Raw genomic sequence first — 26,219 nt, 5'->3', positions numbered from 1 at the left:
GGAAAAGCCAGCTGGTGGTTGCCCCTTAACACCAGCCTCCACAAGTTTTCTGCTTCTTTCTGGTCTTTGGCAGCCTTCTTGTTATCCTCCTTTTTCTTCTTCGGACACTCAGAATTGAATTGTCCCACCTCACTACATGTCCAACACACTTTTCTTACTACTGAAGATTTCCTTGCGTTGCTCTGTTCTTGCTCCTTCTTCCATTTGTAACAATCCTCCTTCTCGTGTCCCAGCTTCCCGCAGAACCAGCTACCTCCTCCGGTCTTCTCCTGTTCCCTCTTCCACTTGTAGCAGTCCTCTTTGTTGTGCCCTGGCTTTTCACAATACCAGCAACTTCCTTAAAGTTTTTCTGCTTCACAAACCTGCCCCTTTCTTGCCTTAAATCCTGCATTATGACTGGCCTGAAAAGTGGATGTACTGGACCTGATGTAGGACTCAGATTCTAGAGCCCTGGCTATTGCTTCTTGCATGCTTCTTGGTTGTGCCTGCTTCACTTGCACTTTCACCTCTGCACTATCAAGAGCATCAATGAACTGGTCCCTTAGAAGAATAGCCAACAGGTTAGGTGCTGCTCCAGGGTACGCCTTGTATGCCATACTCTCCAGGTCATGAAAAATCTGCTGCACGGATTCTTCTCCAGACCAAACATGGATTCGGAATCTTGCTCTGTAAAGCTCAGTCTAGTACATGGTTCCATACCTGCACTCCAGATTTTCTACTAAGGACTGGTAAGTGTTCATCTCCATCACTGACATCTGGTCCAGAATTTCCATTGAGGCACCCTTAAGGCTAGGAGCATGTTGCACTGCCCTCTGTCTATCATCCCAACCACTCTGATCAGCATGTAACTCAAACTGTGCATGGTAAGCTTCCCAAGATACTTTACATCAGATTCCTGAGGTTTCTTTATAATTGTACCCCCATTATAGCCATGTACTTCATTGGTTTGGGGCTTAAAAATTGGGGCATCATAATTAAGTCCAAGACTTAAATCTCCTACATTCCGATTTTTTAGCTCTGTAATGATACCTTTAGATGCTTGGGATTCATCAAGATCCATCATACACTGTCTATTTTTTTTTTTTTTTTATATATGCTTCGTGTACACTAACCTGAGGCACATCAGTGCACTATTTATCTACAGCCTCAATTCTCTCATTAATTATCTTTACATGGTCGACTACATGGTTCGACTGGTTATCTGTATGCTGTCTGCACTCCATAACTATTCCCTCACTCATCTTCAGCTGGTTGTCCACTATTTCTTCATTAATTGACTTCAAATGGTTGTCTACATGCTGTTTACACTCTGTCATGTTATTGCTTACCTCATACTTCTGCTGCCGTAGCTCAGCATATACTTCTTCCTTCAGTTGTTCACGTTCTTCCTTCATTTCCTCCATGAAAGCATCTAGCTGTCCTTACATCCTCAGTTGTAATTCCTTCTGTTGCTCCTGTAATGCCCATTGGAGCTGTTCATATCATTCTTTCTGTTGTTCACTTTGTGCCTGTAACTGTTCTTTGATTTCTTCATTCTGTGCCTGTACTTGTACACTTTGTGCTTGTAATTGTTCTTTGAGTTCTTTCTGTACTTCGTTCTATGCCTGTAATTGTTATCTGAGTTCTTTCTGTCCTTCATTCTGTACCTGTAATCCTTCATTCAGTGCTTGTAATTGGACACTTTGTGCTTGCAATAGCTTCATGATTGTAACCAATGACACCTCGTCCTCCTGCCCAGCTCGGGATCTTGTTTGCACACCCCCTTGCTCCATGTCAAAGATTAGACTCACTGCAGCACTTTCAAAAAATCCACATTCCTGACACCAGTATTACATCCCAGTCCCACACTGCCACAGGCTCCAGCAGTATTAGTTCAGTATAGGAAGGACATTGCCCAGTGAATTGTTCTTCCTATGGTCAGCCTTACAGTGTATAGCATACAAAACCAGCTGAGGCGAAAATAAGCACTGGCTTCATAACTTCACTGTCTTTATTTTCCAAATAATTACACTTAATGCCTTCCAACTTCACTTCACTATTGTCACAAGTACCGAAAGTACACAAACTGCACTGCACTGACACTGATCTACACTCATATTGAACTGAAACTGACTGATCTTGATCTAGTCTCTTCCCCATCCTTATGTAAGCTTCCTATATTCTAGAGTGTTTTATACTTCTCCACAGTTCTCATGTATTTCCGAAGGGAATACAAGAGTTACCAACTTGGAGACATCCAAAACATGCCAGAGTTTCCTTATACTGCATAACTCTCTAAATTATTTAGCACACAAACATAAATTGTATTACGTAATATAACAAACACAGAAATAAAACATTAAAGACAAAAAAAAATAAAATAAAATAAATGTACGACTTACGAAATAACTATGAATATAAACAACAAGCAAACTGGCAACTCTGACTAGAACGTGTACTATGGTAAACATTGGGAATTCTTCGGAACAATCTAGCTAGCAATCCAGCTTCTCAACAATACCATTATTATCACATGTCATTCTACCGTTTTCCCCAAATGATTATTAATGTTTTTATTATTATTATTATTATTATTATTATTATTTTTATTATCTATCGTCAGACGCCTTAATCCCCTACAAGGTGGCCACAAACAAATCGCCTCCACGTCAACCTGTCCCCCGCCATTTCACTGCCCTGCTCCCAGCTCACACACCCCTCTCTCATATACCTCTCCACTCCATCCCTCCATCTCATCCTTGACCTCCCCCTCCCTCTCTCCCCCTCAACCTCACATACACTCTCCTCGTCAATCTCTCTCTCTCCATCCTCTCCACATGGCCAAACCACCTCAACATGATTCTCCTAACGCTTTCTATCACATCCACATCCACACCACAATGCTCCTTCATATCCTCATTTGTCAGTCTGTCTCTCCATGTGACTCCACATGCTCCTCTCAGATAACTCATTTCCACTGCTCTCACTCTTGACTTCTGTCCCTCCAACAACGTCCAAGCATCACTTCCATACGTTAGAGTTAGTATCACAATACTGTCATGTAACTTTTTCACTTCCATGCTCACTTCTCTCTTTCTTATCACTGCTTTCAAGGAGCCATCAACCTTTTTTCCTTGTTGTACCCTTTCAAGCACTTCACCCTCCAAACTTCCGTCCTTACTCATCACACTACCCAAGTACTTAAACATACTCGCATTTTCCATTTCCTCATCAACCAACCTTACTGTACATTCACTGACTTCACTTCTCTCGAAGACCATAACTTTACTCATCCCTTCATTCACCTTTAGATTCCGTTTCTTACACACTCTCCCAAACTTATCCACCAAGCCTTGCAGCTCCCCTTCACCATCACTTAACAACACAGTATCATCTGCAAACAACAGTACAGGGAGTTTCCAAACACTACCCTCTCTCACTAGTACCACTCCAACATCCACTGCCCTACCTTGTATCTCTTTTATAACCCAATCCATATACGCATTGAACAACCATGGAGACATGACACATCCCTGTTTCAACCCAACCTTTAAATAGAAAAATTCACTCAGTTCACTATCCACACGCATTGCAGCCTTGGCCCCCTCATACATACTCTTCACTGCATTCAACAACTTCCCATCTACTCCATATATTCTTAATATTTTCGACAATCCTTGTCTATCCACCCTGTCATATGCTTTCTCCAAATCCATGAAGGCCGCATGCAAGTTCTTTCCTTTCTCTAGAAATTTTTCCAATAAGGATCTAAGAATGAATATCTGGTCAACACAACCTCTTCCCTTCCAAAACCTCCCTGTTCATCTCGAACGAAATCCTTTGTTATTTTCCTAACTTTGTCAATACATATCCCACCATATAGGCTACATTTCCTATTACACTAAGAAGACAAATGCCCCTATGATAACGTACACTTCTTTTTTTCCATTTTCCTTTGTACCGGGGAATAATTATATCTGACTTCCAATCCTCCAGGACTCTACCTTCCTCCCAGGCCAACCTACACATCTTCCACATTCATTCTACTACTGTCACTCCCCCATGCTTCAGCATTTCACCACAAACTCCATCAATTCCTGGGGCTTTCCCCATTTTGACTTTCTTCATTGCTTCTGCAATTCCATCCTACTGATTTCTTCCACTCTTCTCACATCCCTTCTTCTCCCGGCCATTCCCCAGCCGTTTTTACTCGCATTGCTTTCATTCTCTATGCTCAACAATTCCTTAAAGCGTTCTCTCCATCTTACTTTTTCTCCCTTCTTCACTAAAAATCTACCACTTTTCTCTTTCACTCCCTGATTAACATCACTGACACTCTGTCTAACTCTCTTTACGTCTTTCAAGATCATTTTCTTACAGTCCTTCCACTTTACACTCAAATTCTTTCCAAATTCCTCATCCACCCTCCTCTTTCTCTCATTAATCTTGTCACCTCTCTTCCTCTCTACTTATAAATCTCTCTTCCGTCTCTCAATTTCCACACCCCTATTTCTCATCCACTCACTATATGCTTTCCTCTTTTGTGCCACAGCCTGTCTCACCTCTTCATTCCACCATGCTGTTCCTTGCACCCCCTTTCGTCTTCTCTTCACCCCACACACCATTTCACATGCTGCACAGATTTATTTTGTAAATATCCTGCACACACCTTCCACGTCCTCCATCTGCTCCAATCCATATTTACTCAATCGCTCCTCCATTTCTCTCTTATAATCTGCCTTTTTCTCATCCTCCTGTAACCTTTCCACTCTCCTTGCGCCTACTCTTTCCTCCCGTCCTTCCCTTCTTTTATTTTTCCATTTTACTTGGACCTTAATTTTGACCACCACCAAGTGGTGGTCAGAAAGTCCACTCCCCCAACCTTTATATACTCTTCCATCCACTACACATCTTTGCATCCTTTCATCCACACACACATAATCGATCATTGCCTACCTTTCATTCAGTTCACCACCCACCCTTCTCGTCACTCGCCATGTATACCTGTGGATCATTTTGTGCCTGAAGAGGGTATTGGCTATCACCAACCCCCTCCCGGCAGAAATGTCCACTGAAGCACTGCCATTCTCATCTGTCTCAGCAGGCACATCCCACTCACCAACTACTCCATCCACCTTCACATTGCCTACTTTCCCATTCATATCACCAATCAAAAACACCTCTCATTCCTTTCAAACTTTCCATGCACACTTCCACATTTGTCCAAAACTCTTCTCTCACTTTGCTTGCACGATCTTGTTTTGGAGCATACACACACATAATGCCCATAATTGTATTCCAACTTTCAATCTTACCCAGACAGTCCTTGAGCCAACTGATCCATACTCTCTTATATTCTCCTTCCATCTGTTACTCACAACAATACACACTTATTCTTTGGCTTCTCATTCTCACCTACTCCCTCACATATACCCCATCCATAGTCTCTGTCTATCACACTCTCACCTCACCATTTAGTTTCAGTTAATCCACATGCATCCACTTTCGCACCCTCAAGTCCCTGGACAATCTCTCTCTCTTTCACCGCATCATTTGCCCCCCTTGCATTCCATGTCATCATCCTTATCATGTTCTTTGTCTGGTCCATAGTCGTCATCTTTTGGTCCGTCCTGGTCCGAGGCATGTTTTTCGTATTTTTAGTTAGTTGTTTTCTGGGGAGGTGCACTAACTCTTCGCCAACCCACTTATTATTATTATTAAGCTTCGCAATATAATAGTTAAGTTTATCGTTTTCATATTATTCTTATTATTTTTCTTTGCACTACTTTTTTCCTTAGATCTTGATGATATTTTACATGAAGGTACCCTACGGCAACCCAAGTACTTGTTCGAAATATAAATGACCTTGTCATATTTTTGAAGGTCATATACTCATTTTTGGTGCAAGAGCTGCATATTTCAAATTGAAATATCTCAGAAACTAATTGAAATACTGATAGTTGGTTGAAAATTGTATGATAAAAAAGTTTGCTAAGAATTTTGGCTGAATATTATGCCATTCAGCCTGGTGGAAAGTACTGAATTCAAACCTCCTCTGTGTTTCTTTGTAACACGTTTTAGAGAGAACTGCAAAAGCCATAAAGCTGTAACTTTACAGAAGTATATCTGTGGTCTCTCTTATTATCTTAAAGGAACATGGTTACAGTTAAGCATACAGTTAGCCAGTTACTGAGACAAATGTAAATGTACCCATGCGTTCTTTCAAACCTTTGTCTTCAGATTTACTTGATATTACACAAGAAGCTACCTTAGGCTAATCTAATTATATGTTCCAAACATGAATGACCTTGAACTACTTTTTAAGGTCACAGATTTGTTTATGATGCCAAAATTTCATACATTATATATCATAAATAGTTATGGCGAAGCTTCATTATTGTGGCTACACAATAGTTAAATACTACACATCCACCTAATCATTGTCATTTCTGTACATCTGAGCTGGTGAATATCCTCCTCCTTCACTGCCCAGGTCTCACTACCATACAGCATTACACTCCTAACACATGCTGCATACAAAGACCCCTTAGCAAGTAGGGAGAGTCCTCTCAATGTCAGGAGAGGCAAGAGCTCCCTGAACTTCTTCCAACCACTTCTCACCCTAGCCACAGAGGTAGCTCCAGCCCCACCTCGAGCACACAACATGTCTCCCAAATAACAAAACTCTTCCACACACTCAAGAGATTCACCAGCAAGTTCAATTCTTTCACGTCTGACAATCTCCACCTGCTCTCCCTGACACGCCATACACATAAATTCAGCATTATCTCGCAGTCTACCTCTGATACCACTACATCTCTTATGCACCCATTCATAACAAACACCACACAAGATGGAATTACTTCCCACGCCCTTGTGACAAACTGCACATGGCCACTCTCCCTCATCTTTGACAGTACCGCCACCAATCCTAGATATCATCACTTTTGTTTTATCAGCATTTACCATTAAGCTCATATAGTCCGATCTAAGGGCAAGGCTGTGACCTTCACACTAGCACACACCCGTCCCCTTGCTCAAGGGGGACAGTAACCACCCACTTCGTCAGTGAAACTTTTCGCAACCTGAGCGAGGCGCGAACTCCTGTCCACCAGTTGGCAAGCGGGAATGTTACCACTGCACCAGCGGCCATACCACGTTGAGTACACCGCTTCCCGTTCGATCAGCGAAGTTAAGCAACGTTGGGTCTGGTTAGTACTTGGATGGGTGACCGCCTGGGAACACCAGATGCTGTTGGCATCCCTACGTCAAGTGGGGTTGGTGGAGGATTAGTGCCCCTCCCTGTAAAACAATTAACTCTAGGCCCATGGCCACCCCATTTGGGATACATGGTGTCTGGCAGTGAATGAAAAATGAAATTATTATTATTATTATTATTATTTCTCTCAAACTTACTCATTTGGTTGCCAGTGTACATACAGACGGAAGAGATTAATCATTCTAGCTGGATGACATTTCCTCTATTTCATTCTTGCCATTTCCAGGCGACTTTTTTTATATTCAGTTTAGGAAACACAAATGGAACTAAGAGTTTTAGATATAGCGCTCACTGACCGCTTCCTTACAAAATATCTCTCCTCGATGAACAAAACCGTCTGGAAGCTGCGAGAATATAACAAGAGAACATGTCGTTTGACTAGGGGAGACTATTTTACAAGAGCAGACATGGCTTATTCTTCATTACAAGTGGATAAAATCCGTGTGAGGAAAACGAAAAAATAATAATAGTAAAAACCTCATGAATCTCAATATGTATTTAATTTTACTTTATTATTTCTATCCCTTCTGCTCGTTTCAACTTCAGAGAATCAATTACTGGGGGGGATAGATAGTCTTCACTGACCCAAGCACTGCCCGATTTTGCTCCCTAAGCTAAATAAATCGTTTTAAGGAAACAGGATAGATGCAGAAAAATATAGCCTAGTGTTTGAATTTTTTTTTTTTCTGTTGTATTTACTCTTTCCCATCTTATCTAAATGAATGTACCTCTGTGAGACAGCAAGCGAGTGTACTGAGATGAGACGTTGATGCACGGACTGGAGAAATGCAAATAGGGTGAATGAGTTGGTGAAGCCCATAACCACAGTGGACCAGAAGGTGTGGCGGATGTATGGGCTGGTGTTCATGCTGTACAAGAGAGGGAGGAAGGTTTTCGTAATAACAAAGTTAAGCAGACAATTATGTACCCTTGACCCTAGGAGATAGTGCTACCAGTGTGTTTGAAATGTTGCTACAAGCTTGTTTACCAGCTACACAGGCAGGAATCATTTACCTCCAAGTCCAACAAATGAATCAGACATTGTTAAAATTTTACAAATCTTATTTGACATAAAATTGTTTCCAACACTTTCTTGCAACTCATGGGAAGTTATTTATTTGGCACTTGATTTAGCTTCTAGGACGAAGAAAACCTATACTGCAGGTGCACTGTACCATAGTCATCCTTAATCTGGTATCACTGATTAAGAACGAGAGGTATTGGTGATAAGAAGAGGATGTTAAAGGGGAGATATGATTGTGCCCACATTCACGTACGGATTTGAGATACTGGTAAACTATTGGTAAGAAAAGTCAAGAAAGAGTGAAAGGAGTGTGCATGCGGGTATGTTTGTGCTCATCTTAACGTCAGTAAGAAAGACACTAGTGTATTTTGAACATGAATAAATTGGCGTATGTGAAAAAGGACGGCATGAAGTTACATTGGTTGTGTATGAGCATGAGAATAAACTAGAGTACGATTAAAACTAGCACTCACAACGCTGGTGAAACCTTAGATCTGATGGTGAGGCGAAGGTAAAGGTGGGATTATGGGAGATAAGGAAGTTACACTCAATCAATATTTACATGGCCTAAAACCAACATCTCTTTATTTTGATTAACAAGTTGTTACAAAGGATTACTCTTCGCTAAACCTGCTGTCTTCTCCATCATAATAAGTTAGCTGTAACAAGACTTTCATCTTCGCCAAATACTGCTTTGTCTGTCCAACGTGATTGCTATGATTTGAAATGATTAACGCTAGATGCCAGAGTGATTTGGAAAATTCCTGTCTCTCCATCTTAGGGTTGTTCTATAAAATGACATAAACCTTGGAATGGTGCTTTGTTTTGTTCACACAAACTTGGCCTTCAATTGCCATCTCTCCATCTTGAATGCTTGGGTGTAGCAAGAGGTTAATATATGGTTATGGTCCTGGTCGCGAAAATGAGGATGTAAACCTACAGTGTTATACTATTCGGCCATTGAGTTACGAAATGTAAGCTGCAAAAGAACGAAAATGTCCTCCTAAGTTAAGGCGGATTGACTATACCAGCTGGATTAACTGGTGAAGTAAGCCCGGACTGTATGAGATAGGGTATAGTAACGTATGGGTATGAATATGAAAAACAAGAGCTTCTGGAGGCTCGAAGATTAATTATTTACAGAAGGTAGCGTAACATAGAAGGATCTGGCGCAGGAATACCACTGAAAAATTCTAACACACACACACACACGTCAAAAACTGCTATTAAGTCATCCACAACATTACTAACTTGAAGAACTGTAGACGCTGACCGTGGCCTGCAACTGCCCACACATGGCCCAGTCCGCCCAGCTGCACACAACACAGCACCACCAGCGCCAGCACTCCACCCAGCATTACGATGGTTTGCAGAACATCGGTATACACCACACCCCGCACGCCTCCCTGTACTACCGATAACCTTGTCACAGTGATCATATTATGCAGTCTATTCCTGCTGCCGCTGATAAAGAGGAAAGCCTTCACAACCTCCCACAAATATGATCCAGCAACGAATTCACCTGGTTATACGTACAGTCAGAATCAAAAGTCGCGTCTTAAAATTTGGTGAAAACATCCGCTGAAAGATTCAAGTTTTCGTGCGTTCTGTTTTGCTTCATACGAGCGGTTGGTAGCACTGACATGACTTGTCATTTGCTACAGGTGACGAGCCTGTGGATGCGAGCATATTTGTTTATAACTAAGGGAAATAAGAATATACAATTGTGTTTTTCCGACTGCAAATCTTGCTTGATATATACTGTATAACAACAGTTTCTCATCTGTTCTCTTTTAAAACCATATCAGGAACACTGCAATTAAATTAGCTAAAGACATTTCCGAATGTTGGTTCTACATCTTGATTGATTTAACTTCTGCTTAGCTTAAGTTGGTCCTGTCATCAAACCTGTCATCAAACAACGTTGTTACATATGAGGATAGAGTTTGTGCATACTGATAATCGAATGTTTTGTTATTAGTAGCGGAATCAATCCCACAGGCTGGATTTCCAACCAATAACCCAGAAGACCGAAGTCCACGAACAACTCTTGGTGTGCTTCATTCACCCTGCCCGCAATTCATAGCGGAATGGGTGTTTGTGATCGTCGGAGTTTATTATCGCCCGCCATAACCAAGGCAGAGCGATAATGTTTTTGCCCGCGTTTGTGTTTCTGTGTGTGTGTGTGTGTGTGTGTGTGTGTGTGTGTGTGTGTGTGTGTGTGTGTGTGTATCTATTACCATTATATCTCATGAATGGATTGAACTATCAACATGAAACCTTCAGGGTATCAAGATATGGCTACCAAAGGTCAACTAGTTTTTATTGCCCACCTTTAGCACGATTATATCTCATGAACGGCCCCAGCTATCAACATGAAACCTTCAGGGTATGAAGATATGGCCAAAATTTTAGACGAGTTCGAAAACGGACACTCGAAGTCAGGGTAAGGTCACCAAAATGGCTGCCAAAGGTCAACTAGTTTTTATCGCTTGCCTTTAGCACCATTATATCTCATGAACAGCTTGAGCTATCAACATGAAACCTTCACGGTATCAAGAAATGGCCAAAATCTTGGACGAGTTGAAAATGGGCACTCAGGGTCAAGGTCAAGGCCACCAAAATGGCTGCCAAAGGTCAACTAGTTTCTTTAATATGAATTGGCCTTTTGTTAAATGTGGTGACTTAAAAATAGAATTTTGTATAATTTCTTTACATTTGGTTTGTAAGTAGATTGTACCTTAGCCAACAGCATATTTTGGCAGGCAATTAGCATTGGGCTCCTGGTTGTTGTTTTTTTTCCATTTTTTTATTTATTAATTTATTTTTTGTGAGTCTGTGCATCAATTAACTCGTGAACCAGTGAATGAATCATTTTCAAACTGCACGGGTATTGGGGATATGGAACTGAGGAAATGATTCGATTTTGGTGAAACTCCACCAGGGGTAAGGTTGGGAGTGGGGAGCCCCAAATCTGGGGCTCAGTGATATAGATGGGGAGCAAATTTTTCAAAGTGCCAAAGGAGACAAATGGTGAGACATAGACACACGGTCACTCTTAATGACTAATAGGAAGTCATATATGGGGATCCTATTGGCACCATTACATTTGACCTTGGATGACCCTGAAAGGTCAGCATCAAGATCACATATATTCTGACTGCTTACATCAGCCAAACGGTGAGAGATAGGCGCATGGTTACTATTAATCACTAACAGGAAGTCATCAATGGAGATTTTTTAGCACCATAAACTGTGACCATGACTGACCTTGAAAGGGCAAACTCAAGGTCTATCAAATTTTAAAGTTTTAAACCTCAGAAACTGCCATTTCCTTTGGTAATAGTGCTGTTATCAAGTCATACAACTTCATTTGCCCTGATTTCATTTCACTCTAAGTGACTTTGACCCCAATTCAGCTGGTGAGGGTGGGGTGGGGTGTCCTCGAGTCACTTTGGTCTAGTTCTAGGCTCAATTCGTCTCATACGGAATAAGCACTACTTCCAGGTGCCACCTTCCAAAAATGTGATTATTTCCTGGTCCTGTATCGGTGTGTCAACACAAGTACAACCTTAACGATGACCTGCTGTCCGTTGTACCTTCCTACCGAAAGTGCCTAATCCACGTTTCTGCAGTTTTGCTTACACCGAATGTTTGCCCTATCTGTTCGGGATTCTTTCCTCCTAAATAACGGTGTATCATGTCTAGGGTTGCCATACGTCCGGATTTTCCCGGACATGTCCGGCACTTAGGTGTCAAAATCTTCAACCGGGAGGAATTTTAAAAGTTCTCCAAAAGTCCGGAATTTCAGCTTCCATCACTTTTTCTTGAAAAATTTAATACATCATTACACTCTAATGACGAGAGAGAGAGAGAGAGAGAGAGAGAGAGAGAGAGAGAGAGAGAGAGAGAGAGAGAGAGAGAGAGAGGTTTTCGCTGTTTTCGTCAGCTGTTAAGTGTTGCCAACTTGGCTGGTTTAGTGCTTGCAGCTAACTAAAATGTCCTGCCTTTTCCTGTTGTTCAGCCACGAGTTTTTTTTTCCTTTTTTTTATTCCTTCCATAGTGTTGTTACAGCCATAAAATGCATGGTAACTGCACACAATTATTGGCTTAGTTTTCGTTTTTACACTGTAGCATTTACTATTCTTATGATCTTATCTTGTATCTAAGGCTCTTTATTATTTGTTATATATATAGATATAGATAGATAGATAGATAGATAGATAGATATAGATATAGATACATGTATGTATGTATATCAAGGTTTCATAACGTCAAAGGCCCAAAGTTTGTGCTGGGGGGGCGAGGGTAGCATGGGTTTCAGCGGAGGCGTCCGATATTTTGACAGTTCAGATATGGCAACCCTAATCATGTCCTCTCTCATCTTCCCAGTAATTGGACGCATGTTGTTTGCCCACTCCATTCCAAGGTATATACTAGGTCTGCCTGACGTTTTTTAGTAAGGTGTAAGATGTAACAGCCTGGCAGTCATTGCCTGAGCAAATATTGTACACACTTCGTCTCTCAGACGCAGAAGTTCTTGCAAATGGATGTAAAGGCTTGGAATTTCCTGAGCTAGTTTACACAGTCATCTCAACCAGCAGTAGATTTAAAGCTTGAAAATAGTAAGGGTAGCCAATCACGATTATGTAGCTGTGGTTGAATTCTCATAATGTTTCACGTGATACACTTAATCTTTGGACAAAACCTGGACGTGACTTTTGTTTTTGAGTGTACATCCTTCAGTTGCCTTCCTGGTCCCTCCGAAGGAGAGTGGTAGACTGCATAAGAAGGACAACTTTAGCCTGCAGTCCACCGGGTTCACGTTTGGTTGAGGCTGAGGCCAAAAAAAAAAAAATGACATCCTAGCTGCTGCTAGACGATTTTATTAAGCTTAAGAGAGGGCTCTGAAGGTGAAAGGGCATAACTGTGTAAACTCTGCTGTTTGAATAGTTAGTCCCAGTCCAAATAAAAGCGTCAGGAACCTTGTTATTATCAAGTTTATTTACCCAAAAGTATTGTTAACATTACACAGACCTAGCTTAACAAATTATATTCAAATCATGAAAGTCATGAACTTCTACGTTTCCATCAAAGTGAATTTAATAACCACAAAGATTATAAAATGGAAATTGCTTTTGTTAAACTGAAAATGTTAAAGTTGCCATGGGCTGACACTAATGTTAGTTTTGGTTTGTTTACTAGCATCAAAGTCTTCACATTAACTAAAATATATGACTCAATCCACCTCTCAATAAAAAAAAAAAGAATGATCCAGGGTAAAATAATGTCTTGTCTCACAAATCTTTTATCATGTTACAGTGCCACTAACGCTGGTTATGAAAATTTCCAGACATTAGGGAGTCGCTAAATTATGATTAAGAAGAATGTAGTGAGCAATTACTTTCGAAACCCTGTATTTCAATCTTTGGAACCCAACAATTTCTTCAGAGTCAAGTGTAAGAGTTTCATAAAATTTCAGTTAACAGCGAGTCGATAGTACTTTCTGCAGTTGTACAGTTATTGACTTTATTTGCAGTTCACCTGCATATGCAAAACAATGAGGAGGCGAGCAATGGCCATCAAAACCAGGTGATGGGATCATCCAAGCACAAACATTTGGTAGTATTCCATAAGAGATTAATAAATGATCAGCTAAAACGTGGGTCGATAATACTTTTCTGAATTGTACACAGTTGGCCAGTGGCCATGGGACAAAATTTATAAAATGATAAGTCAGTATGCGTCACCAAGAACTAATTATTTAAGGATTTTTATAGGCTAGATGGCTAAATACGTACTCCCTTGGGCTGCAAATTTATCAGTGTTCTTTCCAGCTATGGAACAATCATATTACACTGTAATACTATGCTGTATTCATCCCCAATATAAGTATGGATGTTTATATGCAAATAATTTAATGGAATCCACTTTTTATATCCACACACACAAACACGAGAGAAAACAAAAATCAAATCGCTCTCAACAAGCATAGAGTATTCCACTGCTACAAAGAGCGTTTCAAAGCTGTATGTTCGTCTGCTCCATGCCTTCTCACCTCATGCACTGTTTCTCTATCATGCCTCACTCATGTGCAGATTGTGCAAAGGAACCTGTTACCGTGTTGTGCAATCTTATGGCTGATTATTGACAGTGTCTACCAAGTTTCTCACTTTGCAGTCTCCTGCAACGACTGCAGAGAGGTCTTCTGTTGCAGTCATAACTTACTGGCGGTGACATTGTATATAATTAACGACTACCAACATTCCCAACAGAATGTAAGATGGTCAACTCATAAAACTCTCTACCACTCAAAAAGGTGATTGTTTCTACTCCTTATCACAAAAGCTGGTAAACTTTATAGATTCGTGTTGCTACATTTCACTAAATCTGCTTGTTTTTATGGTTTGGGTGATGATCTCCGTAACTCCTTTAAAAGAGTAGATAAATCCAATAGATGACGACGGATGTATGAGGGTATTTGTTCTAATATCATAGTAAATGAGTAAATGAGATATGAGAGAAGAAAGACGTTGAAGAAATGCACTGCAGAAACTGAAATAAAACATGAACTGTACATTCCACTGTGAAAAACAGCACCAAGATCAAGGAAATGGCTGGAACTTCCATCTTTCCTTCAACAAAGCAGATGAGCAACTCTGGGATTAGTACTACGGTAGAGAGAATGAAATTGGTACTGTACATCTGGATCCATCCCTTTATTTCAAGCCATCTTGCACAACAAGGAATATACACTTGGCAGAGACTTCATTTGTATGAGACTAGCACCCCACAAGTGTTTGCCAGACACGAATTGTTTAACCATTTTTGAAAGTGGGCCAGTGTTCATAGTATGTGGATAACGAGGGACGGAGTGCCTGCAGATACTGAGGCAACAGAAAGATTTTTAGCTGAGCAAAATAATATTACCAAAGATAAAGGGTACATTTAAAATTTTTCATTACCGAGAAAATATGTTTTCTTGTCTCTGTATTGCCAAAGAGAAGACCGTGCTCAGATTCAAGGTAGTAAATGATCATTTCAACCTTTACCCCTCTGCACCAGGCTGTTTATACTGCCATCACCCTCTCAGTATGGGCAATATTCCCAATGTTGCTTGTTTTCAAACTTTATTATCTCGGAAAGTATAGCAGTTAGGGAAACAAATGAAAAACCATATTACTCAACAACTTTTCTTCTTGCGAATAAAACCATCCCCAGGTCTGTAGCTAGTCGCTTTAATGAATAAGGATGTGAAGAAGATGTGTTATTTTTTGGCTGCGAGGCAGGCTGTATTCATGCATGTGCGTGTGACACTGACTTTTGCCTTGCTCTGAATGTGACAACTTCACCATTACCAGATAAACTGGACACAGTTGCATCCAAGACACAACCTATGGCACTACCACTTAGCTCTTTCTTAGCACCCTTGGAAAGAGGCTTGGTGGGGGTGGATGAGGCAAGAGTCCACTTAAGGCGAGAACAGAATCGGACAAGAGACATAAGAAAACATCACCCTGCACCTAGCAGAGTCACAGAGACAACTGGGGTATGCTTGCCTCGGGTACCAGGAGGCTATCTCCACCCTTTGGAGATGAGATCAAGTGGTGGCCACTTCAAATTGTGGCACAAAAACACTTGCAGTTACAGCCATTACTTGGAAGCCCCAGTCCACCACTTTCGCATCAGATATAACCCTCACCCAGTGCTTAGGGGTTAAGCAGGGGGAAAAATACTGAAGGTGACAATGTAAAAAAAAACTCTCATTGTTTATTAGTTGTAAGCACTATGTATCTAAAGCTATTCTTTTGGGACAGCTCCGTGTTGTTTGGAGGTCCAGCCATTAACTCCTGGGTGATATTAGCTATGATGCATAACTGCATACTTGTATATCAAAATTTATTCTTCCCTTGCATTACTGATAAAAAAGAAAACAATTTGGTTGATAAATTGCCACTGTTGCTAGAGAGTGCTCTAGGACATCCATCAGCCATCATTAAGAGGTGCATGAATTATTGAATAACTAGCTGGTGGCTTTCCCTCCCAGAACCATGTCTCTCCAGCAACTGAATGGCCTTTCTGACAACCTTACTTCATCATCCTTCCTTCATCTTTTCTGCTCTAATGACTCTGTAGCTGTTTCTTCTACGGTACTTATAAAGCTGAACTCTTTGCTTAGACTTTCTCCTCCAATTTCACCTTAGATAAATCCAGTGCTGCTCCTCCGTCACATCCCCTCCCCCTCTGACTTCATCATAGGTAGCATTAAATTTTCTTCAGTTGATGAGTTCTCAGCCATCACTGGTCTCAGTACTAGCAAGGCATGTGCCTGATTTTTTTTTTCCACAAGAACTGTGCTTCTGCGCATACACCTACCTAGGTAAACTTTTTTGCCTTTGTCTGTTGACTTTTACCTTTTCTTTTTGTAAGTTTGCTCCCATTCAGCGTCTCACAAAGAAGTGTACAATTCCCAGTCCTCCAACTGTCGTCCAATTGCTTTAATATCCAGTATTTCTAATGTTTTTATATCTATTCTTAACAAAAGTAAAATTAAATCACCTTTCCTATCATAACTTTCTTTCTGATCGTCATTATGGTTACACCAGGGATGCTCAAGTGGCAATCTTCTCACCTTCCTCTCATACTCCTGGTCATCCTCCTTCCGGGACTTTGGCAAAAGCTTTGCATTTCACTTTACATCTCAAAGGCTTTCTGGCAAAAGTCTTTAATTTCCAAACTGCCCTGTTACATATTCTATCCTTCTATCTGTGTCTTCGTCTCATAGCATCCTTTCTGGTTGCTCTGTAGCTGCTGTTGTAGACAGCCCCCATTCTTCTCCTTGAGCTGTCAGAAGTGGTGTTCCTCAGGGCTCTTTCCTGTTACCAACTCTCTTCCATCGATTCATCAATGACCTTCTAAGCTCTTCGTCTAACCTTATGCACTCATACTCCGATGACTCCCACCTTCACTATTCCATTTCCTTTCTGCAACATCCATATCAGCAGTTACTTCAACAGACAAGGGATGAGACTATGGCACACTTAATATCTGGCTTAGCTCATACCTCTGATTGGGGTAAAAGTAATCTTGTTTTTCTAATGTATCAAAAACTCATTTCTTACAGCTTTTGACCTGTCAATATCTACCACGGGAATATCCTCTAATTTTTAACAATACCCAGCTCAATGCAGCATCATCTTTGAACACAAATTGGGTTCTCTTCTCTCAGGATTTATCATGGGATGACTGTGTTACTTCTACTGTATAATCTGGGTCCATGAAATTAGGTGTACTATGCTGACTTGTTGCCTTCTTTACCTCTGCACAATTGCTGGCTTTATACCCGGGTAATATTCGCCGCATTATAGACTACAACTTACATGTGTGGGGAGGTTCCCTACATTCAGCTCTTGTGAACAAGGTAAAGTCAAAGGCTTTTTGTCTTAACTTTCTTCCTCTTACTGGCTTCCTTTAACCTCTATCTCTGTTGCATCTTTATCTCTTTTTTATTGCTACTTGAATGGTCACTGTTCCCCTTGACTCTCTGCTTGCATCTTTCCACTATTATAGCAGGTGTGAAGCACCTGCCTAGTAATAAACTCTCATCCCTTTTCTGTCCAGTGCTCTAATGCAAGAATTAACCTTTACTCCCAGTCCTTCATGTATGCAACAAATAAACTCTGGAGCTGTCTCCCACTGTCTGTATACCCTGCTACCTCTGACCTTCAGTCTTTTAAATGCTGTGTCCAGGCATCTCGTAATGAACGCAACTTGAATTTAGTTTTCTGTTATCTTTACATTTTTTTCTTGGAGGATCCATTTGAAGGCGTTTAGAATTGGTTCCTTATTCCTTGCATAAGAAAATATAGCATTCATTAAACCCATCACTGGTGGACGTTTTTTAAGGAAATCATCTGGAGCTAAGAATGCTACAAAATGTACGATATGGAACTGCAGGATTAACGAATAATACAACATATTCCAATGGATATCTTCGAGGAGCTCCTCACAAAAAGAGCTGCTAGTTGTTTGTTCACTTACATAAAGAACAGCCAAATGACAGTATCCTTAGAGATAAGATTAAAATGAGACAGGGGAGCTACTAATTAGTATGGGTCATTTATGGGACATGAGGTTACTAAATTTCCAGTGCATGGATTCATAATTAATGTACATTATACCGTTGTCAACTACATCGAAATCAGCTACTTTTTGTATTTAACATGTGCTTTAGAAACTACATTCAGAAACTGAAATTGGACTTCCCCTTGCCATTCAATACTTAAGAAGTTGATTATAATCCATTAGTAAAGAGGGAAAATGCAGGCTGACCAGAGTTGTGTAGAAGGCACAGATGGTGGCGAGGATAATGATGGAGTAGGTGCTGGAGATGCTGGTGAGGGTGGTGATGGCCACTGAGGGTGCATATACGGTCACACCCATCAACATCACTGAGTGCAACACAAGGGTAAATGTAGCCAGCAGTCGCAGAAGTCTGGATCCATAACGTAACTCAAGGTACTGAAATGTTAAATGTCATATATATATATATATATATATATATATATATATATAAAGAGAGAGAGAGAGAGAGAGAGAGAGAGAGAGAGAGAGAGAGAGAGAGAGAGAGAGAGAGAGAGAGAGAGAGAGATGCTGTAGATAGATATAGCCATATAGATAGATAGATAGACATGTATATATACATATCTATACATGCATATGTATTGTGTGTGTGTGTGTGTGTGTGTGTGTGTGTGTGTGTGTGTGTGGTGGAGCCAAAACTGGAAAAATAATTTTAATGAAACTTTGCATGATGGTTGCAACTGGGTTCCAGATAGGCCATTTTCAATTTCATATCCATAGGAATTTTCTGACAGGGTGTTTTAGGCCCTGATAACTGTCCCAGTTGTTGCTACAGTATGTGCAAGTGTAAAAAGAGATGGAACATAACCATGGAATTTAATGCACCTCTGCAGTGAGTGATAGGGGTTTGTACCATCCTCTCGGATGTGTGTTACTTCATGCAGGCTACAAACAGACGATATTATTCAGCAGTAAATGGTATCAACTGTGCTGGTGGTTGTGGTGTTGAGGTAAAGATCGTGGTGTTGGTGGTGGTGGTAGCTGTTATGATGATGGTGGTGATGGTAGCTGTAATGGTGATGGTAGTTTTGATGGTTGTAGTGATGGTGGTAGTAGCTGTGATGCTGCTGGTGCTGGTGGTAGCTGTGATGATGGTGGTGATGGTGGTGATGGTGGCTGTGATGGTGGTGGTGATGGTGATAGCTGTGACGATGATGGTGGTGGTAGTGATAGCTGTGGTGATGATAGTGGTGATGGTAGCTGTGGTAGTGGTAATGGTATTTGTGGTAGGTGTGATGATGATGTGATGTGAAGTAGGCTGTGGTGGGGGTGGTGTTGATGATAACCGTGAAGATGGTGGTGGTGGTGGTGGTGATAGTGGTGGTAGCTGTGGAGGTGCTGGTGGTGGTGATGTTAATTGTGGTTGTGATGGTGGTGGTAGCTGTGATGATGGTGGTGGTGGTAACCGTGGTGATGGTGGTGGTGGTCGTCGTAGCTGTGGTGGTGGTGGTGTTAGTTGTGATGGTGGTGATGGTGTAGGCGGTGATAATGATGGTGGTGGTGGTATCTGTGGATCTGTGGTGGTGGTGGTGGTGGTGGGAGCCGTGGATATGTGGTGGTGATGGTGGTAGATATGGATATGTAGTGGTGGTGGTGGTGGAGATGGTGGTAACATTGGATCTGTGGTTGTGGTGGTGGTGGTGGATGTGGGTATGTGGTGGTGATGGTGGTGGTAACAGTGGATCTGTGGTGGTGGTAGTGGTGGTAGATGTGGGTATTTGGTGGTGGTGGTGGTGATGATGATGGTGGTGGTAACAGTGGATCTGTGGTGGTGGTAGTGGTAGTAACTATAGATCTGTGGTGGTAGTGGTGGTGGTAGCTGTGGATCTGTGGTGGTGGTAGATGTGTGTTTGTGGTGGTACTGGTGGAACTGTGTATCTGAGGTGATGGTGGTGGTTGGTTGTAGCTGTGGGTATGTTGTTGTGGTAGTGGTGGTAGCTGTGGATCTGAGGTGATGGTGGTGGTGGTAGCTGTGGATCTGTGGTGGTGGTAGATGTGTGTTTGTGGTGGTACTGGTGGAACTGTTTATCTGAGGTGATGGTGGTGGTTGGTTGTAGCCTTGGGTATGTAGATGTGGTAGTGGTGGTAGCTGTGGATCTGAGGTGATGGTGGTGGTGGTGGTGGTAGCTGTGGATATGTGGTGGTGGTGATGGTAGCTGTGAATCTGTGGTGGTGGTGGTGATGGTAGCTGTGGATCTGTGGTGGTGGTGGTGGTGGTAGCTGTGGATCTGTGGTGGTGGTCGTGGTGGTAGCTGTGGATCTGTGGTGGTGGTGATAGTTAATTGTTAAGAAATAGCTCTCATTTGGGCAAGAGCCCTGTGGCACTATAGGACCCTGAGGTTTATGTGTATGTGTGTGTGTGCGTGTTATATATATATATATATATATATATATATATATATATATATATATATATATATATATATATATATATATATATATATATATATATATATATATATATATATATATATATATATATATATATATATATATATATATATATATATATATATATATAAGTTTATGATATATATGTATATACATTATAAATTTCATACCCCGAATTCTTACATTTTATTCCCCCATCTCTCTCTCTCTCTCTCTCTCTCTCTCTCTCTCTCTCTCTCTCTCTCTCTCTCGGGCGCGCGCGCGCGCGCGGGGGGACATAAATATCAATAATGTACGACCTCCAAAATATATTATTACACAGAGGATCTATAGATTTGTGGTAGGTGGGGGAGCTCACCATCCACTCACTCGATGTAGAGCTGCTGTCGGGTGTCCGCACTTTCCTCTCCTCCATCCTTCTTTCCTTCCATCCTCTTCTGTCTTCCATTACTTCATTCTTTCCTCGTCCTTCTGCCTACGGGTAACTTTACACTTCCTCTTCTGTCTTTCTTTCCTTCATTCTTTCCTCTTCCTTCTGCCTGTGGGTGACTCTACACTGAGTGACAAGCCAAATGGTTTCCTGTACACCAGGAAACCATTTTCTACGCTGGGTGGTAACCATATAACCAAGTTTTGGCGCCTGGTGGTTTAGTGAGTAATTATTGCGCTCCAATCGGATTGAGCCGGTGAGGTTTATATCCAAGGGATGGTTGGGGTTGATTGCTCATGTAATGCCACTCAGGGATGAGTGAGGCTGGTCACTCTCATCTTAAATGTCGGGACCAACTGCTTAGCCCCGGGCTCCTACGCTCCTCATGGGGCAATGTAGGATTGGATGATGGATGAATGACGATGGATCTATAGATACGAGGCTTTGAGAGTAGTGAAGCTTGAAATGTTTCTATATATTACTGCATCTCAGCACGTGGGTGTGACTGAGTTTGTCCGTTATCCAAGCATGTGAATCAAATGTGGCTTCATTTCATACATTGGAAGACTTAAAAAAGTGATGTTGTCATTGTAAAGTAATGCTAAGCCAATGACATATTCTATCTACCAAAAAAGCAAATAATTATGTGTATATATTTAGATAGATAAATAGACAAATAGATGAGCTGGTAAATCTATCTGTCTATCTATATCTATCTATCTATCTATCTATCTATATCTATATCTATCTATCTATCTATCTATCTATCTATCTATCTATCTATCTATATATATATATATATATATATATATATATATATATATATATATATATATATATATGGAGCCTCTGTGGTACAGTGGTAAAGTGTGCGTGTTCGTACACTGAAGAACGAGGGTTCGCGCCCAGCCAGGGTAATAAACTTTGAGAGCATTCTTCTGACCACGTACTGTATTGGCGGACACCAGGGGTGCTGTGGTTGAACCAGTGTCACATACTATAAAGTATGCTTGCACCCAGTCGGCTTGCGCTGACCGATTACACTTGGTTCACAGACTACACACACGTCCAAAGCCACTCCAACACTACATTTACACTTACAAGCACTTCTCACCCTACATCTCTACTAGACAGCCTAAGCCACTTGGTAGAGATACATTGGCTGTATCGTCTCGACTTCGGTAGGGATAGGCCAGTCCTCCAGTGGACACTCAAACGGCTGAGATGATATATATATATATATATATATATATATATATATATATATATATATATATATATATATATATGGCTGGTGGCACCGGGTCCTCCTGGTCGCCATCAAGCAACAGTGCTGGCAGCGACTGTTGCAATTTTCAGTAATGCTCGTCAGCAGAGAAGTGAAAGTGCGGCCTTTTTCTTCACTACCATCCGCGGCCTTAGCATAATGTTAAACTTAGTTCATTTATTCCATCAGTCCATAACCCCGTTGGCCCTTTTCCTCACAGAACCACAAATCTCACCCTCTACTGATATATCCTCATTTTTTTTTCCCCATTACCATCTCCTCACATGCCTCCATAAAAAAGGCGGCAGCTGTTGTTATATCAAATCCCAATATGCAGTTGACACCATTTTAAACTTCACTTCCTCCAGTTTTGATTACTCATTGTATAAACTAAATTGTCAAAATATTACCAAATACATCTGTGAAGTTTATCATTCCTCCAATGCGTCTTCGGAACCCAGTGTATTTGATTCCATATCCACACAGCTGAGTAACCTTATCCTTGCCCTTAGCACCGAAATTACCATTTTGGGTGATTTTAATAAACATAATTTTGAATGGTTATTGCATTCTGCCAGGACTGACGACGCTGGTCTAGAGTGTGAGTTGTTTGCAGAATCGTTTAATCTCACCCAGCTGGTAAAGCAACCAACCAGAGTACCTGATAATCCTGACCATAATGCTCATCTCTTGGATTTATTCTTGACAAACAATCCAGATCAAATACAGGATAAAGGTACTGTCACCACTTGGATCCTCTGACCACAATCTCATCGAAGCTCATTAGTTAACCCCCCCCACACCTCCCCGTTCTGAACCTGTCAGGGCGACCTGATGGCACTTTGATCGGGCAAACTGGGATGGATTTAGAAATTATCTAGTTGACATTCTATGGCAGTCTTTCTTCTCTAGTGATCCCAATTTTACCCAGTCCCACATTTGTGACTTAATACTAGCTGGTATGGATTTATTCATACCAAGTCAACAGTTCATTAAAAGATCAAACTCTCCAAAATGGTTTGATGGCAACTGTGCCAGAGCAACAGCCCAAAAGTCATTAGCATATAACTCTTACTTAAGTCAAAAACATCTAAATCACTCTCTCAATTTAAAATTGCTAGAAATCATGCAAAAGCTGTAATAAATCTAGCTAAATCAAACTTTCTTCAAAAGCAAGCATCAGAACTACTTAACAACCCTAATAAAAATAGAATATTCTGTTCAACTCTCAATTCTTTCCATACTAACCTTAACAAGTCATCATCCATTCCCCCACTAAAATCATCAGGTGGCAAGACTACAAATGACCCACGTGGGAAAGCAGATATTTTTGCCAGTACATTTGCCAGAAATTCTACCATAGACGATGCCAGCCAGAACGTCTCAGTACTAGAACTTGACTCTCCTGAAATTGCTCCACTTAAAATACAGACAAGATATGTAAAATCCATCCTAGACAATTTACCTATCAACAAAGCTCCAGGCCCAGATGGAATTCCGCCAATTGTTTTGAAAAAATGTTCCCCTGAACTTGCCTCTGTCCTAGTTAAATTATTCAGACTATGGATACGTACTTCTTCATTCCCAAATTCATGGAAATAAGCCAATATCCACCCAACTCCGAAGAAGGAAGTTCCTCTGACCCCTCAGATTACAGACCAATAGCTGTCACATCTTCTCTTGGTAAGATATATGAAACTTTAATTAATAAGCACATTGTTAAACATCTTGAATCCAACAACTTAACTTGTGATAGACAATATGGTTTTCACCAAGAAAGATCCACCATTGACATACTCAATCTCCTAACTCAGTACCATCCATCAATCAATTGACCTACATGGAGAAACTCATGCAGTAGCCCTAGATATTTCTAAAGCTTTTGACATAGTATGGCACCGTTCCCTGCTGTCCAAACTCGCTTGCTATGGACTGACGTCTTTTCTTCCTTTGATTTCCACATATCTCAGTGACAGGAAAATAAGAGTAAAAGTAGATGATGTATGTACCAATTTCCACTCAATTAACGCCGGCGTGCTGCAGGGATCAGTTCTGGCGTCAACCCTGTTCCTGGCTCATATTAATGATCTCTTATCTGTCACCCACAATCCCATCTACTCATATGCAGATGACTCAACACTACAAAGTTCATTCACACTCAGACACCCATTTACAAAGTCTAATATCTCTACCTCTCAACTCAGTACAGCCATCTCCATAAATCAAGACCTATCTACGATCAGTGAATGGGGACAAAACAACCTTGTCTCATTTAATGCTAGTAAAACTAAATATATACAATTTACTAACAGACAGATATTGCCAGATTCGTGCATTACCTTCAGTGCTACTAGTATTCTCATCTCCAAAAGTACTGAAATTCTCGGCGTCTCACTTAACAATGCCCTCAGCTGGACCTCTCATGTTAGATCACTTCCTAAAACCACCTCAAAGAAACTTGGATTATTGTACAGAGTCCGTAACTTCTTCACTGACGAGCAGTTAGCTTTAATTTATAAGTCATCTGCGCTCTCAGCCTGAATATTGCTCACCCTTGTGGAATGGATGTGGAGAGGTTGCATTAAAACAACTAGGCAAAATTCAGTACAAAGCTGTTAGAATTATTAACAACCCTGCCATTACAAATAAACCACCTCCCCTACAAGTATGAAGGAATGTTGCCTCATGTGCATTATTTTACAGATATTTTTATGGCAAATGCTCAGACGAAGTTTCGTCCACAGTGCCACCTCTCCATGCCTTCCTTCGTGCTACACGGGCATCTGGTAACGCTCATGACTGGAATGTCACTAAGCCATATTGCAGAACTTCTGCCTATCAGAATTCTTCAATTCCCTGAACTGCATCTTTTTGGAACTCGCTTCCCCAGAGTTGTTTCTCTCCAAACTTCAACCTACAGCTGTTCAAGTCTAACTGTTACAGGTATTTTATGAACCGAAGACACCAGTAATCTGGTGTATGGATTATTTTTTTTTATTCATTTTGTTTTCCTTCCTCTCTTCTGTTATTTAAAAAAAAGTATATATATATATATATATATATATATATATATATATATATATATATATATATATATATATATATATATATATATATATATATACAGTATAACCCCGGAATTCGTACACAATTCGTTCCTGGAGGCTGTAAGAGTTGCGAATTTTTCGAAAACCGAATCTTTTTTTTCCATAAGAAACAATGCAATTTGCATTGATCCGTTCTTTAGTATGGATGAAACGGTAGATTTCGCCATACTCTAATGAATGACAAGATCGGAGACATGGGTTCCACTTTCAAACTTTTTTCAGCTCAATTATTGTTCTCACTGCTTTACTTTTAGCTCCAACTGACTCACTAATCTTCGTGGGTCCCATGATTGCGTACAGTTTTCTAACGAAAATACGTAATTAATCACAAAGTTTAATCGAGCATGTGTGACTGATGCATAGCTGGCGGAAGACAAAGCCAGACTGGCGACCATGTGGCACCTACGACGCCGCGTCTCTTAGTGCGAATAACGGGTCACCGTATGAAAACTGGAGCTATTTTTGGGCGAAAAAGCTGCACGAAAACCGAGTTGTACGAGTAGAGAGGTGTACGAATTCCGGGATTCCACTGTATATATATATATATATATATATATATATATATATATATATATATATATATATATATATATATATAT

The 26,219-nt window shown here is 40.8% G+C and overlaps 1 protein-coding gene and 1 non-coding gene across 2 annotated transcripts in view; one reads left to right on the top strand and one right to left on the bottom strand.

Moving 5' to 3' along the window:
• The window catches only part of LOC145396144 (sodium-dependent multivitamin transporter-like), a 93,251-nt gene that overhangs the window by 39,946 nt on the left and 27,086 nt on the right, over positions 1 to 26,219 (bottom strand). The window contains exons 2-3 of the mRNA XM_080269587.1: positions 18,615 to 18,733; positions 9,530 to 9,772 (exon numbers count right to left, since the gene is read on the bottom strand). Of these exons, the coding sequence (XP_080125713.1) occupies positions 9,530 to 9,772; positions 18,615 to 18,733 (362 nt within the window). The remainder of the gene's footprint in view (positions 1 to 9,529; positions 9,773 to 18,614; positions 18,734 to 26,219) is intronic.
• LOC145396256 (5S ribosomal RNA) lies at positions 7,121 to 7,239 on the top strand. Its single transcript, XR_013896749.1, has one exon. It is a non-coding gene; the product is annotated as a 5S ribosomal RNA (ribosomal RNA).

This window comes from Coenobita brevimanus, chromosome 35, assembly GCF_032717465.1.
Source record: "Coenobita brevimanus isolate Jiangsu-jjx chromosome 35, ASM3271746v2, whole genome shotgun sequence".
NCBI lineage: Eukaryota > Metazoa > Arthropoda > Malacostraca > Decapoda > Coenobitidae > Coenobita > Coenobita brevimanus.
The sequence above is the reverse complement of the archived record's forward strand: the minus strand, read 5'-3'. Positions and strand labels throughout refer to the sequence as shown.